General features: G+C 40.0%; 1 protein-coding gene across 1 annotated transcript in view; it reads right to left on the reverse strand.

The window, feature by feature from the left end:
* Positions 1-346: 346 nt before the first annotated feature.
* TUBGCP3 (tubulin gamma complex associated protein 3) overlaps positions 347-14,335 on the reverse strand; it is an 89,732-nt gene continuing 75,743 nt past the window's right edge. The window contains exons 20-22 of the mRNA XM_037140984.2: positions 10,501-10,641; positions 3,895-4,011; positions 347-1,460 (exon numbers count right to left, since the gene is read on the reverse strand). Of these exons, the coding sequence (XP_036996879.1) occupies positions 1,302-1,460; positions 3,895-4,011; positions 10,501-10,641 (417 nt within the window). The 3' untranslated portion in view covers positions 347-1,301. The remainder of the gene's footprint in view (positions 1,461-3,894; positions 4,012-10,500; positions 10,642-14,335) is intronic.

A 14,335-nucleotide genomic window follows, 5' to 3' on the forward strand; every position in this document is an offset into this window, starting at 1 on the left:
ATAAAGACAAAAAAGAACGTCTGTATATATTCAGTACACAACCACGTGGGCCTAATCACATGTCCACAACAATGTAACTTTCCTAAATTACTGATACCTTTGACCTGTGGTTTGTCAGATCTGCAGGTAGAGAACCAGAGACATGAAAGGCCAGCTGCCGCATGTGGACACTGAGTGGTGGTGTCCCTGTCGGCTCTGCAGTGAAAGTGACACACGGTCACATTTCTTGGCTTCGCTGACGACGTAACTCACACACTGAAGCGCATTAAACCCAGCTCTGCTGACCCTGCCCCTCCACTCCAGCACAGGGACTGCGTCTCCATGGACCTCAAGAAAGAACCGGTACGTGTGAAAGATAATTGCTTTTAATTTTCTAAGTTTTCACTTAAGCAACAGAATAAAGGCAGATTTATGTGACTTGATATGATATTTTTACAAAAACATTTTCCTCCAACATCTGGTCAGTAGTATATAAATATTTACAATGAAAAAATAGGCAAGGAAAAAGGAAATCTTCATTATTCAAGTGACTTTCCTCCCAATGCTTATCGGAATTTTGAAAATAAAATACTTCATAACTTTCTAGTCATCCATATTTACACACTGCTTCAGCTGATGGTTTCAAAAAACCTAAGTTTAAGGATGTTTTTGTTCCACATCACTCTTACTTTGTTCTATACTATTTTAGCAGTTATCTGAAAGAATAAACTAAATATAAAAAATGTGAACTCTGAAAAGAAAAATAAACGTGTAAATGCACTAAGATAGAAAGGTTTTTATAGAGGTTAATATTTTACAACACTAAGAAACAAAATAAAATGCTCTATTTTCTTAGTAGAGACATTTTGCTTAGATTTGATTATATTAACAAAAATTACCTCTAATGAGGATGTTAAAAAAATACCAATGACATTACCATCTTAACTGATGAGTATCCATTGCCCTAATTTTCTCTAAAAGAAACTGATTTTTTTTAAAAAAGTGACGAATATAAATTATATCATGGAGAGCTTAAGAAGCCTCAACAAAATGTGGTATCTGTTAAATACGAAGACTTTAAAAAATAAATGTGAATAGTGCAAACCAGCCTATTTAATTTAGTGCCATTACAAATATTTTCAACTCCAATGTATAGAAACATGACTGCTTCTCCCACACGCCATGCCACTGAAACACTGAAGTATCTGTGGGCAGGAACGGTGACACCGCAGCATGCCAGCTGCCTTGAGAATTTAAATGTGAATGTTATGTCATTAATGCGATTAACAGCATCTGCAGATCCTGAGCGGGCAGAGGGCAGTTCAGGTGTGGGAACTGCGCCGCCCTCGGGTGCCCAGCGACACGCGGAGTCGTGGCTCTCTGGCTTTATAGTGCTCGTTAAAGTCCAACCGAAAGCTAAGGAACCGGAGACTTTCATCTGAACTGGTTGTCAGCAACACCAAAAACTGCTGCACAATCCCCTAAGAAGAAACAGAAATAATAAAATAGTCACTGCAAAAAGGAACGATTCACAAAACGTGTGGCCCCCATTTTAATCCCATTCAGAGTTATTATCTCCTTCCAAACAACGCCCACGATGGCAGCGTCCTGGGCGATGAGAACCTCTCTGGGAACCCCAGAGTTCACACCCAACTGATTAATGGAACCCGCAATTGGAAGAGATGCCCATTTTTACAAATACAAATTGGCAGCCAATACATTTTATCTAAAAGAGCTAATCAATAGATGTTTCCATTTTGCCCTGAGTTCTACAAGAATAATCAAAACAGCAAAGCAACTGATGTTAAACATCCTATTCTTTTAATCTTAAAACTTCAGTGTTACACTTTTCATCTTTCATATGAGTTATAAAAGAGGATTTAATCACAAAGCCCTGGTGGGAAAATAAGTTGAAAACATGTAAAATGGATACATGTGCTACACCCTATTTCTTAAGGTCCCAATGCCTTTCGCAGTGGCCATCCTACCGGGTGGGGCGGAGTATGCCTGTCACCTCCTTACCATAAAGTAAGGAGAGGGGGCTTCGTAAAGGTAACACTGTATGTCAGAGTTTACTTCAACTTCAACACGACAACATCACTGACTGCCCCGACTCAGGGTGGTCCTCGGCAGGTGCAAACCCCGCCCCCGTCAGGTTCCACAGCCTGCAGGGCACAGCTGGCAGGCATTTATTTACCTCCTCCGAGGAAGTGCTGTTCCTCTCCACACTTTTGGGTTTGGAAAAGTTCTTATCTGAACAGAGAAAGTTACCAAAACACCACCATACGTGTCAATCCTTTCCAAACTCCAGCAGCTGCCACTTTCCCTCCCCCGGCTTCTGGAGGAGTTTCTGGAGAGCTGGCACGTGCAGAGGCGCATGCAGAGTAACTGCACACTCGAGCAAGCACGTGGCACGTGCGTGTGTGCATATCACTTTGTCTTTCTAGGTGACAGAGACTTATAAGAAAGTTCCTTAAGGAACTGCATTGTTAAAATTATAAATGTCTAATCACTGTGCTGTATGCCTGAAACTAACATGACACTGTATGTCAACTGTAACTGAAAAAGTTATTTAAAAATATATACAGTGACTTCTTAAGTGATGAAACATGACGTGGGAGAAGTCCACTACAAGGAAATCTGAGGAGCGCCTCCTCCCACAGGGCCGGGACTCTGGCTGTCCATTCGTAAGCAGTCTGTGACGGCTGCTAATGCCCTGCCATTGCAACCCCTGACACAGAGAGAAAAGAAATCTGATTTACGGAGAAGATTAAGACTGTAACAGAGGTGAAATCAGAACTATGCTGATTAAGGTTACTTTTTAAAAAATGTATTAAGTCTATCAGGAAAATGTGAAACCATCACTGTCCCTGTTAGAAATGAACACAGGACACAGTTTTAAGCTCCATATTACTCCTCTGCAGTTGTACAACGATCTTAGATGACAGTGTGGAACTAATTATTTGGTGTCCATTTTTAGGAAATATAAATACATATTGTATGTACAACATGGAGTCAAGAGGGCACTTTATTATTAAAACAATCCAATAAAGGTATTTCTGCACAGAACGTAATACAGTCATTACCACCATTTATGAAACATGTTTTCAACAAAAACGCAATAGTAGGTCAAGGTTAGAGTAAGACCACATGCTAAAGGTACGAATTTCCCCCTTAGAGACGCTCAGAAAAAATATATAATTAAAAAACTACGAGTATCCCAGGAAGCAAACTATATGCCCATGGGAGGGTGTGGTGATATTTCATTTTAAATTTTGAACCACACGATGATAACATGCAAAAACATAATTTTTAAAAGTTTGATTTGTCTAATTAATTATTAGCAATGGAATGAAAAATTCTTCATGAAAATCTTCTCATCTGTATTTTCAGTGTGAAGCTCTCATTGACAAACAAGTCGAATCAGAAACCAGACCCACAAAATGAAACAAAGAGCAACAAGCACACAGGGACCCCGCCGATCAGCTTCTCTCAGCAGCAACTTCAGATCTGTCCTCCCTGAGCTTCACCCCCTGGCTGCCTTGGCAACTCAGCTTCACACACAAGCACCTTCTTACATTTATGATCCTAACACAGCTCCTGAGCCCTGTCTCTCCAGGGCTCACAAAGAAGCCTGAGCTGCAGAGATATACAGTGGTCCTCCCAGAGCTGCCCGTCCCCTCCGCCCCCCGATGACAGTGGAACCATTCCAGGCACCACAGACCTGGCTGCACTACAGGGCACTAAGACCTAATCTCTGGGAAGGGTCGCAGCCAAGGGGTTGGGAACCACTGTGAGTGCTACCCACAACTACGTTATTGAAGTAACTTCTTTTTAATCATTTTGACAGCCAACTGCCAATTACAGAAAATGAGCAATGTGATCTGGACAGCATTTTGTTACTCTAATATGTACCTGGTAGAAATGCGTCAATATTCGCAGCTGGGAACACATTTTTGGTATAGATTCTTGAAATTCTTGAATCCTCTTGTTCTCCTCCTCTTCCTCCACTGCTGTCACCCCCCACTGGCCCTGAAGAGTCAGAAGTAGCAAACAAAATTAAAATCGGGTGGAAGAGTGGGACTGAGAGGAAATGCCGGGAGTGGGGAGATGCGTGCTTTGTCCGTCCCTCTCAGTACTGGTAAGAGCTTTCTGATGCCAAATTTCTCTCTAGCTTACTTTTTCCCCAATTAATAATGTACCCTGGAAATACACCAATACACATGAGTAAACACAGAGCCTCCCCAATTGTTTTTAATAACTATAGAATTATACTTTATAACGTAACAATTTAGAGAATTTGTCACAAAAGTCTTTTGCTATTACTAATGATGCTGTAATAAACAGCCTTGTGCTTTCCATCATCTTGCATATGCTTTTAATACGCACAGTGCACATAACAGTGGGACCAGATGGGTCCAAGGCTGGCACCCCTCAAACTCTGAATTAACTCTTGACTGTAATGGGAATGCCTTTTACCATTTCCCCTAAGCATGATGTATTTTTTTTTGTACTGGAGATACTTCCACCTACTTTATTTTTAAAAGATTGTTCTCAATCAATGGTGAATTTGACTAAATACCGTTTCAGGCAGCACAGAAATTATCAAAGGAGTCTTTTCATCGACTGACAAAGCGAATGACATTAATAGATTTCCTGAATGCTGGCATTCCTGAAATACACCCAGTCTTGGTGAATTATTCTTTTAATATTCCATTAAATATTTTCCACCAATATTTCATGTAAGATTTTTTCCATTGATATTTATGATCCAGATTTGATCTCTTTTCCGTTTGGTGTCAACTTCACAACCAGGATTTGGAGACTTTCCTTTCTTATGCCTAGAACAGTTTTCAGGGCACTACAGTTCACCACTGCTGGCCAGTCTGGTAGGGTTTCTCCGTGCTGCCCAGCCCAGTACATTTTAGGTCGCAGAGAGACTTCACTTCACTTCTTATGTAGTAGTTGTTCTGTTTGAATTTGTTTTCTCTCCTGGGGTCAGTTTTGGAAACCTGAGAAAATGACGAATTCCGTTCAGGCCTACAGATGGTTTTTTCTCACCTGTTCTACATATTTGTGCTTCCTCCTCCCATTATCTACTAGATTAGTGAATGGCTTATGTTCTTTCCCCACCTGTCCCTGGGCCCCCAAGAAAGAACAAGCTCTTGGATGGTATTCACTTCTTTTGACCACTTTCCACTTCACTAATCTTTACTCTTGTCATTACCAAATACTTCCTCTGGCCTTTTTAAGGTTTATTCTACTGCTAGTTTTCTAATGTCTTGAATGGGGTGTTTAGTTTACCTACTGTCATTCATTCTCTTGATTAATATAAGCATTGGGGATTTTCAAAATTATGTACTACCTACTTCTGTGCCCCCAAGCTTTCATGGTCTAAGAGGAATTAAATTGCACTTCTAATGTTGGTGTGCCGGGACCCATTTCCTCTGGTATTTCCTACTTCTTGTTTTATGAGTACTGATATGCTGTTTCAGTCTTCATTGTGACTTGCACCTTTTATATCACAAGGCATCCTCGTTCTTGTTTACTGCTTTTCACCCCAAAGTGCAACCTGCTTTCCTTCAAAGAATTTCTTCTGCTTAGTACTCCTTGTCTGTTCCTTTTATTCTTTCTATGTTACTCTGTTCTGAGCATCTCTTCTCCTCCACCAGTTCCCCACTAGCAGGTCTGCCCAGACAATGAGCTGTTCGGTCTTCTAATGAGCCACCCTCAGCAGTGGGCGATCCAGTCCAAACACTGTCTCTTACTGAGAGTCCTGTCCTTTCATCAGATGGGTTTAACCCAGTCGCCTGCATGGACAGGATGGATATGTCGGTCTCAACTCTGTCATCATATTTATAACACGCTTTCTGGTTTACTTGAGGGCGGAAATCTTTGGTTATTTGTCTTTCTTCTGATAACCTTTCAAGATTTGTATTTTTGTCCTGATGGTTACCTTTATTATTAACTATGTCTTCACAAAACTTATCACTTCCCTAATCTATTCCTTTAAATGGTATTAACACTCTAACCTGAGCAATAATAATTAGTGTCCTCTTTTAGCCACCTGATTTTAGAAGACATTTTTCATGTTTATATCTTCTAATATATTTATAGCTATTTTACTTGCTCTATGAGCTTTAAAAATTTATCTTTGGACACTGGGCTTTAAAAAAATGATGAAATTACAAAAAATATTACCTCTTATCTCTTTTTCCCCTACCAGCTTTTGCCTTTTATTTTTTAAATAATTTTTAAACTTACTAATTTGGGGGGAGAGAAAGAGAGAGCAAGAGATCAGATTGTTGCTCCAGTTATTTATGTATTCACTGGTTGCTTCTTGTATGTGTCCGGCCCGGGGACGGAACCCTCAACCTTGGCATATCAGGATAACACTCTAACCAACCGAGCTACCCGGCCAGAGCAAACAAAGTTTTAAAATATACTATTCTATTCTGTGTAATACATATTAAAAAGTGTAAGAATCCTAAGTGGACAGTGCGAAATGAACTGTCATGAAATGAACCCACCCAGGCACCCATCGGATGAAGACAGAGCCCGACCAGCATCCAGGAGGGCCTGCCGCAGCCCCGCCCATTGCCGCACCCTCCTCCAGGAGGCAGTATTCAGGGGCGGGCAAAAGCAGGCTTCCAGTTCAGTACACAAGGTAGAGTTTATTCTTGTATCACTATTTTTTATTATCATATTATTTCCCCCCAGACAACCATAAATGTATTTTTGTCCACCCTGTAGCTATGAGGAAGGAGGCCTGGGGTATCTGAGAATGATTCCTGATGAGTGGATGCTAAGAGTGAACACACTGGGCCAGACTGTCCCTAAATTCGGCTTTAGTCCAAGGCCGAACAGAATTCCAAGGTGGCTCCACAAACTGACCTCTACCGGCAGGCTGTGGCAGTTCTGTTTTCCATATCTGCACCAACACTCGCTGTTGTCTACTTTAAACATTTTGGCCATTCTGCTGGTGGTATAATGTACGTCACTGGGGTTTGACATCTTCACGTACCTGATGTTAATGAGAGTCAGTACCTTTATACACATTTAAGGCCTATTTTCAATGGGGTTATCGTATTGATTTATAGAAGCTCTGTATATATCTGGATAAACTGTCGTGTTTATATAAATATCTTCTCACATTCTAAAGGCTTACTTTTTCATATTCCTAAGCAGTCTCTAACAGACATAACTAATTGTAGCATAATGACTAATCTTTCATTTCTTTTACAGTTACTCTCTGTTACCTTATGAAAGCTTTATTTAGCATTTTACCTTTCATGTTCGGATTTACAACCCACCTTCTAGTGGGTGTGTGTGTGTGTGTGTGTGTGTGTGTGAGTGTGAGGCAGCATCAGGACATAGTTACCTAACACTGTTCACTGATGATGCACGCCCCTCTGTTCTCAGTGCCATCTCTGTAGGGAATTAATGATCCCTACTTGTGTGGGGCTGTTTCTGGAAACTCCTCCATCCCATTGACTTGTCCTTCCTTGAGCAACATCATTAACTACTGCAATTTTAAGTTCTGAGTATGCAGGTATACTCAATTATCAATCTTCTAATTTTGTCCTTGTTTAATATTATCTTTACTATGTTAGATCCTATGTATTTCCACACAGGTATTAGAATTAGTATATCATTTTCTACTAATAAATAAATAAACTATTGGATTAGAACTGGGATTACACTAAATCTATGTATCAATTCTCTAATCCATGAACCTGATACATTCGTCTATTTATCTCAAGTTTTTATAATATCGCTCAGTGATGCAGTGGTCTGCAAACTTTCCTTGTAAAGGGTCAGAGAGCAAACATTTTAGGGTTTGTGGGCCATATGGCCTTTGTTGCAATTACTCAACTCCACTGCTACAGCACAAAAGCAACCACAGGCAACATGCAGATGAGAGGGCATGACTGTCCCAATAGAACGATCAACAGAAACAGATGGGAGACCAGATCTGGCCTGCAAACCTTAGACTGCCAAACCCTGTTTTATAGTTCTCTGTACAGAGGACCTGCACGTATTTTATTACATTTTAATGTTCAATTAATGGCATTTCTTTTAAATTTTCACTTTGTTGCTGACAGGAAGATATACAATTATTTTTGCATACTGCCCTTGTTCCTGCTACATTGATAAATTGACATGAACTCTAGTAATTTATCTAAATACTATTTTGTATTTTTCTGTATCACAACCATGACTTTTGCAAAAAGAAAAAGGCAGCTTTCTTTCCTTCCTTTTGTGTTTCGCCTCCTTGGTGTCTGAGCCTGGCCGGACTGCCAGGGCCACGCTGACGAGAACAGGGGAAAAACCAGGCCTCGCTCAGCACCCGGGAGGCACGTCTAACACAGGACCGTTAAGCATGCTCTGGTTGTTTGGACAAACTTTTTATCAAATTTTACTTGGTATTATATATAATTTTCTCCATCTATTCAAATGATCACAATTTCCCCCCTTCAGTTTGTAAATGCGGTGAATTACAATATACTTACTAGAATGATAACGGAGCTTTGTATTCTTGGAATGAATGGAAACCTGTTTGTAAAGTCCTGTCCTTTGACAACTCACTGCTTAGGGATACTGTTTGGGCTCTCACACCCACGTTCCTGGCAGAGAGCAACAAAACCAGACTTGTCTAAATGCTCTTTTCTGCACATTTGACTTTGGAACCAGGTAATTATTTCACACAATTAAATTCAATTTTGTTTTATAAATAAAGCTATCCCTAAAAATTAAAAGAAAAAATAAAACCAGTTAGTCTAACTGTGCTTTGAGCTGGTGGCATAACCTTATGGGAGCATCACGGCATGGAGTCTGTGCCTACTGGACACGCTGCTCAGTGCCCGCACTGGCACCGGCCCCACTGTTAGCAGTGGGACCCGATTCTTGTTCTGAGGAGCTGTGTGTACAGTCATGTTCTGTGTGTTGTGTGAGTGTTGTCGGACAGCAAATAGCTGAGTATGCTGCTAGAAACCAAGAGTTCCAACGTTTAAGATGTTAAAAAAGAAAGCCCTTTAATCCCAAATTTGAATTTAAAATATCATTATAAAAGTAGGACTTCTGAAAAAAAAAGTAGGTACTTAGGGAAACTTTTTGCCCAATAGCAGCATGAGGGGAAAAAAAGGCAAAATGCAGAGAGAGAAGCAAGCAGAACCAACTTCCATTAGACTCGGGGTTGATTACTCTCAGAAATCTCAGAATTCTGAAATCTTTTTGTGGGTCTTTTTGCATAAACTCTTCAAAACTTCAGTGAACCTTAAGTCTAAATGATTGCTTCATAAGTCATTTTGCCTACTAAGTTAAAATAATTTCTCAGATAGTTTCAGCTACAGAATCCCTAAGGATATCTGAATAAAACAACCTGAATAAACCTGACTTATTATGTAGATCTTGTTCAACTCTGGCACTGATGGTTAACAATCTTGAGAGAGAATCATCAGCTCCCATACAACTGGCCACTATATTATTATTAAAGTGCGAAAATCCTAAGGACTGATTTTTGTAGTTATACAGCTTAGTAATTCTCTGAAAGGGTCAATTCTCTGGAGCATGGGGCAGTTCTAAAAATCACAGCAGTGGCTAGCATTTACCAAACACTGACTAAATGCTAAATAATTGACATATATTACCACGTGTAAATTAGTAACTCACTCCTGTTTTACAAAAACGGAACTACGTCTCAGAGAAGTCGAATCACCAGAAGGCACCAAGCCAGCAAGTTAGAGTTGGCTGAACTTGAGTCGGCTTGGTCCCTGTGCACGCAGACTCTGTCAGCTCCTAGTCACGTGCCACCACTGTCTGCAACAGGGGTGAGGCAAGCATTCCTGGTTCTAAAACACCCAGGAGAAACAACTTGAGCTCCAAACTGTAAATCTTTTAAGTTAAACATGACCCTCTATCACTAATTTTAAAAGAAAAAAGACTCAAAAATAAAACTAACCAAAATGGTATTAACTGGAAAAAATGTCAGCATTCCAAGAATAAGCATCTTGAAAAAGTAAAAGATTATACAAATTATATCAAATACAAGAAATCTCATAAAGAGCTAAACCTGCTCAATAATTCTTCATAATTCAAGGTCATGGAGGACATAAAATACTCTAGTAAGGTCACTAAAAATACCCATCATGCAAAAATTCGATTCATATATGTATACGTATTCACCAGCTTCAAACAATAAAGCAATGCAGAGCCGTTGGGGTCACACTCTGAGGGGTACCACCACACACAAGTACAAATACCAGCATCTCAACACTAATGAAAAGTGGCAAGAGATGTTTGATTCTCGTGTATGTTGTTGTTACCTGTTAAACATGACGGTAGTGAGGGTGACCACATCCTTTACAACAGCACTTCCTCAGGACTCCAAGTGTGGATGTGCACATGGTCTCAGCATTCAGAACATTTATTTCAGCATGAAAATTACTTGTTGCATTTGCGATCATAATGGCAATACATTCATTATTTAAACGGATAAATCCACGAGTATAAAGAGCATACCTCAGTTTCACGCTGCTTCTTTGTCTCTTCAAACTGTAATCGTCTCTGCAGCTCTTCCAGGGCAGCTCTGTATATTGCATCCTGAGTATTCTGAAGTTCAATGATTTGATCAAACACGGCTCTAAGTTGGTTCAAAAGTGTCTAAAGAAACAAGACTTTTTTTAATGAGTGGAGCCTCAACATACTTATCACTAAGTTTATCAAACCAAATGTTAGTAATTAGTAATAAGATACTATAAAACAAGGTATCAACTCACATTCTCAAAATGCTCATCAGTTGTTCACTCATTATTAAACATTTACTGAACATCTACTATGCAGCAGCACTGTACCAGGTCCCGGAAAAATCCCATAATTCCGTATTACCATAGCAACAGCTGTCCGACATACCCTAACCTCTCTATGCAGATTACCTCCAAACCTCACAAAACCTCATAAACTCGGAAGTGCTGTCCCGCCTTCCAAAGTCAGCAGGAAGTAGCTGAGTTAGGAGTTGGACTATTCTACAGTTCAGAAAGGAAGGAACGAAAGTATTTCAAGGTTTTTCTTTTCTTTTTCTTTGTTTGGTGATTCATACCAAAACCAAATATTGAGACCACAAGGAAGGAAATTCTTAATAAAACATTTTTTTAAAAAATTCAGCAAGGCTTTTAAACAGGTGTTATATTGTATAAGAGGAATGAAACGATGGCTGAACTTTAAATGTTCTGAAAACGTGTCATTGCCACAGTACATTTCTCTAGTCCACTGCTTATGTGCCGCACAGTGGCCCCCAGTGCACAGCTACCGTATTTTAGTCAGTCCTTCTCCTGGTACAGCAAAGGAAGAGAAAGGGAACAGACCGAGATCTACAGTACAAAATCATTTATGTAAATAAAAAATATATCCACACAAAACACACACACCCCCCCAAGGTTATAACTGACATGGGTTCCCACAGTGAGGGTCAAGGTCTTTCCCAACAAACACGAGGTCTTTCCCAGACTGACGACGACAACGTGCCTCAACTGAAAAGGATTAATTCTATACTCTGCCATCTCAGGTTTTGGGGATTTTTTTTACCATTAACATTTGAGGAAGAAAAAAGATAATTTCAATAGTTCAGCGCGGGGGAGGGGGGGAACCATGTATTAAAATTTAACACCCACTCATGATTTATATAAAACATCTAAACAAACTAGGACCTGGATTTGATAAAGGTCCTATCAGATGTCTGGGCAAACTTCACAGTCAATGGTGGGATGATAAAACATCTCTTTAATGTCAGCAATAAGCCAAGGAGGCTCACAGGTGCTCCTAGCAACCTAAGCTAAGACCCTAAGGCAAGAAAAAGCAGCAGAAGGCATACCCTGTGGAAAGACACAAAACTGTCTTTCTTTGAATAAAAGAGGATCTAGGAAATGACAGAATAAAAAATGGATAAGAGATCAAAGACAAGAATAGGATTCCTATAGACCAGCCAAATTCCACAAAGTAATAATCTAACAACAGATTTGCAAGATGTTTACGGGAGGAGAATGGTATGACTTTATTGAGAAGCATAAAAGAAACCTAGAACACTAGAGAGGCTCCAAGTTCATGGACGGGAAGATACGATAAGGCTGGACTAACTCTGTGTTGAAAACAATCTCAGAGATGGCGAAGACATTTGTGAGACCATCCCCGTCCCTGTCCTCTGATGTCCTACTTCCCTTTGTGAGGCAACAGAAATACTTGGGTTCAAATTTCATTTATTAACAGTTGAGCTAATGTCTGAAGCTTAAGTAAAACAAAACTGAAATGACAAAACCACCTAATTCAAGAGAACTCAGATATTGCAAAACGGACAGTCCGTGTTCATCCTAATTTACTAGAAGGCACTTGCGGGAAACAGCAATGGTGCAGACTTGGTTCCTCTGACAGGACCTGCCCAGGCCGCTCTGAGATCCATGCAGGCAGTAATCGCTGTGCTCACTGTAAAGGTTGTCTGCTCTTCTAACAAGCAAACCAGAGTCAGACTCACAGATGAGAGCAGATGACAGCTAGTGTGTGTGTGTGGGGGGGGGGGGGGGCAGGGAGGGGCTGGAGGGATTGAGCAAAAAAGAAAAAGGACTCACGGACATGGACAACAGGGTGGTGATGGCTGGGGGAAGGGGCATAAGAGGACTAAATGGTAACAGAAAAAATATAATAAAGATTATAAATATTTTTTAAAGTTGTTTGTTCTTTTGAAAGGATATTTTATTTTTTAAAAAAGGCGAAACAAAAGATGAAGTTGGTATGATACTTTGTCTTAATAAAGATTTATTTCCTCTAATTTGTTTCTTTATTGTAGTGAAATAAAAATTCATTACTTCTGATGGAACTAATCAATCTGTAAGGTATTCAGTGCTGTTTACTTCAAGCTAAGGGTGCAATATGGGCTTCTGTCAGCAATCTGTTCAGGGAGGATTAACTACAGCAGTGTGTTCTGTGGCGACGTCAGTTTGCACAACTTACTGTGCGACTCGGGATTTTTCTCAGCAATGCACAAATAAAAACTGCAAAAACGTACACACACACCTGCAACCGTCATGCCACAACCTACAACTTCAAAATTATGTGTATGAAACAGCCTTGTTTTTCTCATTAAGTGATATAATAAAGAACACTCAATTTATGTCAATAACAGATTATTTAATATAAGGGCAAGCAAAATTAGGTTTTCAGTTGCAAGTAAATAAACAGTTTATTCTTGTATTACTGTTTATTAATTATTACATTATTTATTTGTATTACAACTGTAAATCTCCTATTGCCAACCACTGTATATCAAGGTCCTTAAAAAACAAAACTCCTACAGTCTTAGTATTTTAGACAAACCCCCGAATGAAGAGTGAAACCGTCAGTGAGGGACCGCTCCAGAAAAGATCGTTAAGCCATCAGCACAAGGACTCCTTCGGGGAAGTTACTCGGGACCAACTCACACATAAACATTCTATCATCACAAGGCAATAATGTCACCTGCAAATTTTTTCCTCCCTTTCATTCTGTTCATATCAGTGGGAATGTTTCGGAGGCAAGAGGTCTGACTACTTAACTTGTTTCGTACAGGACAGCCACACATGGAAGTTGGTTACAATCCCTGTGTCATCAGTTACATGAGTGCTCCATATTTACCAGTCAGACTGATGTCAGTGTGGACATAAGCCTCAGTAGTTCCATGTTTTCTGAAAAGCATTAAGTCTAACAATCATAAAACCTTATAAAATACACACACACAAGATGACTTTTAATCATTTACAAACTCTAACAACTGACACTTATGTTCCAGGTACTATGATGAACAGTGTAAGCGAACTACATAGTGCAATTCTCATACGTCTCTGCAGCAGAGATAAGTAACGGTGCCCTTTTAAGACACTGAGAACACTGGGGTCAAAGCTGGGAGTGGGACTGAGACCTCAACCCATCTGTCAGCCTGAGGAGCCCCCATGCTGTCTGACCGGGACTCTTGGCACGCACGTGACAGCGCATGCCTCAAGCCCAGGAAAATGTCGTGCGTGTTACTATGTCAGCTCAACCTGTTAACAGTGTTTGAGGGCGCTCATCCACTGAAACACAAACGTGCCAACTGACACACTTCACAGGAACTGTAACTTCTATGACCTCAGCCCCACAAAGACGAGGTTTAGTAATAGTCATGGAGGCTGAACGGTTTGAATGTGCATTTCTTAAATTACTAACTACATTCAGAGTATTCTAAATTACTTTCATGCCAGTATCTCAATACATTTATCAAAACCATTCTACAGAGACGCATCTCTGACCTAAGCAATTCTTTCATGCGTATGTTCGATCATTCTTCATCAAATAC

This window comes from Artibeus jamaicensis, unplaced genomic scaffold (assembly GCF_021234435.1).
Source record: "Artibeus jamaicensis isolate MK-2021 breed Jamaican fruit bat unplaced genomic scaffold, CSHL_Jam_final scaffold_833, whole genome shotgun sequence".
Classification (NCBI taxonomy): domain Eukaryota; kingdom Metazoa; phylum Chordata; class Mammalia; order Chiroptera; family Phyllostomidae; genus Artibeus; species Artibeus jamaicensis.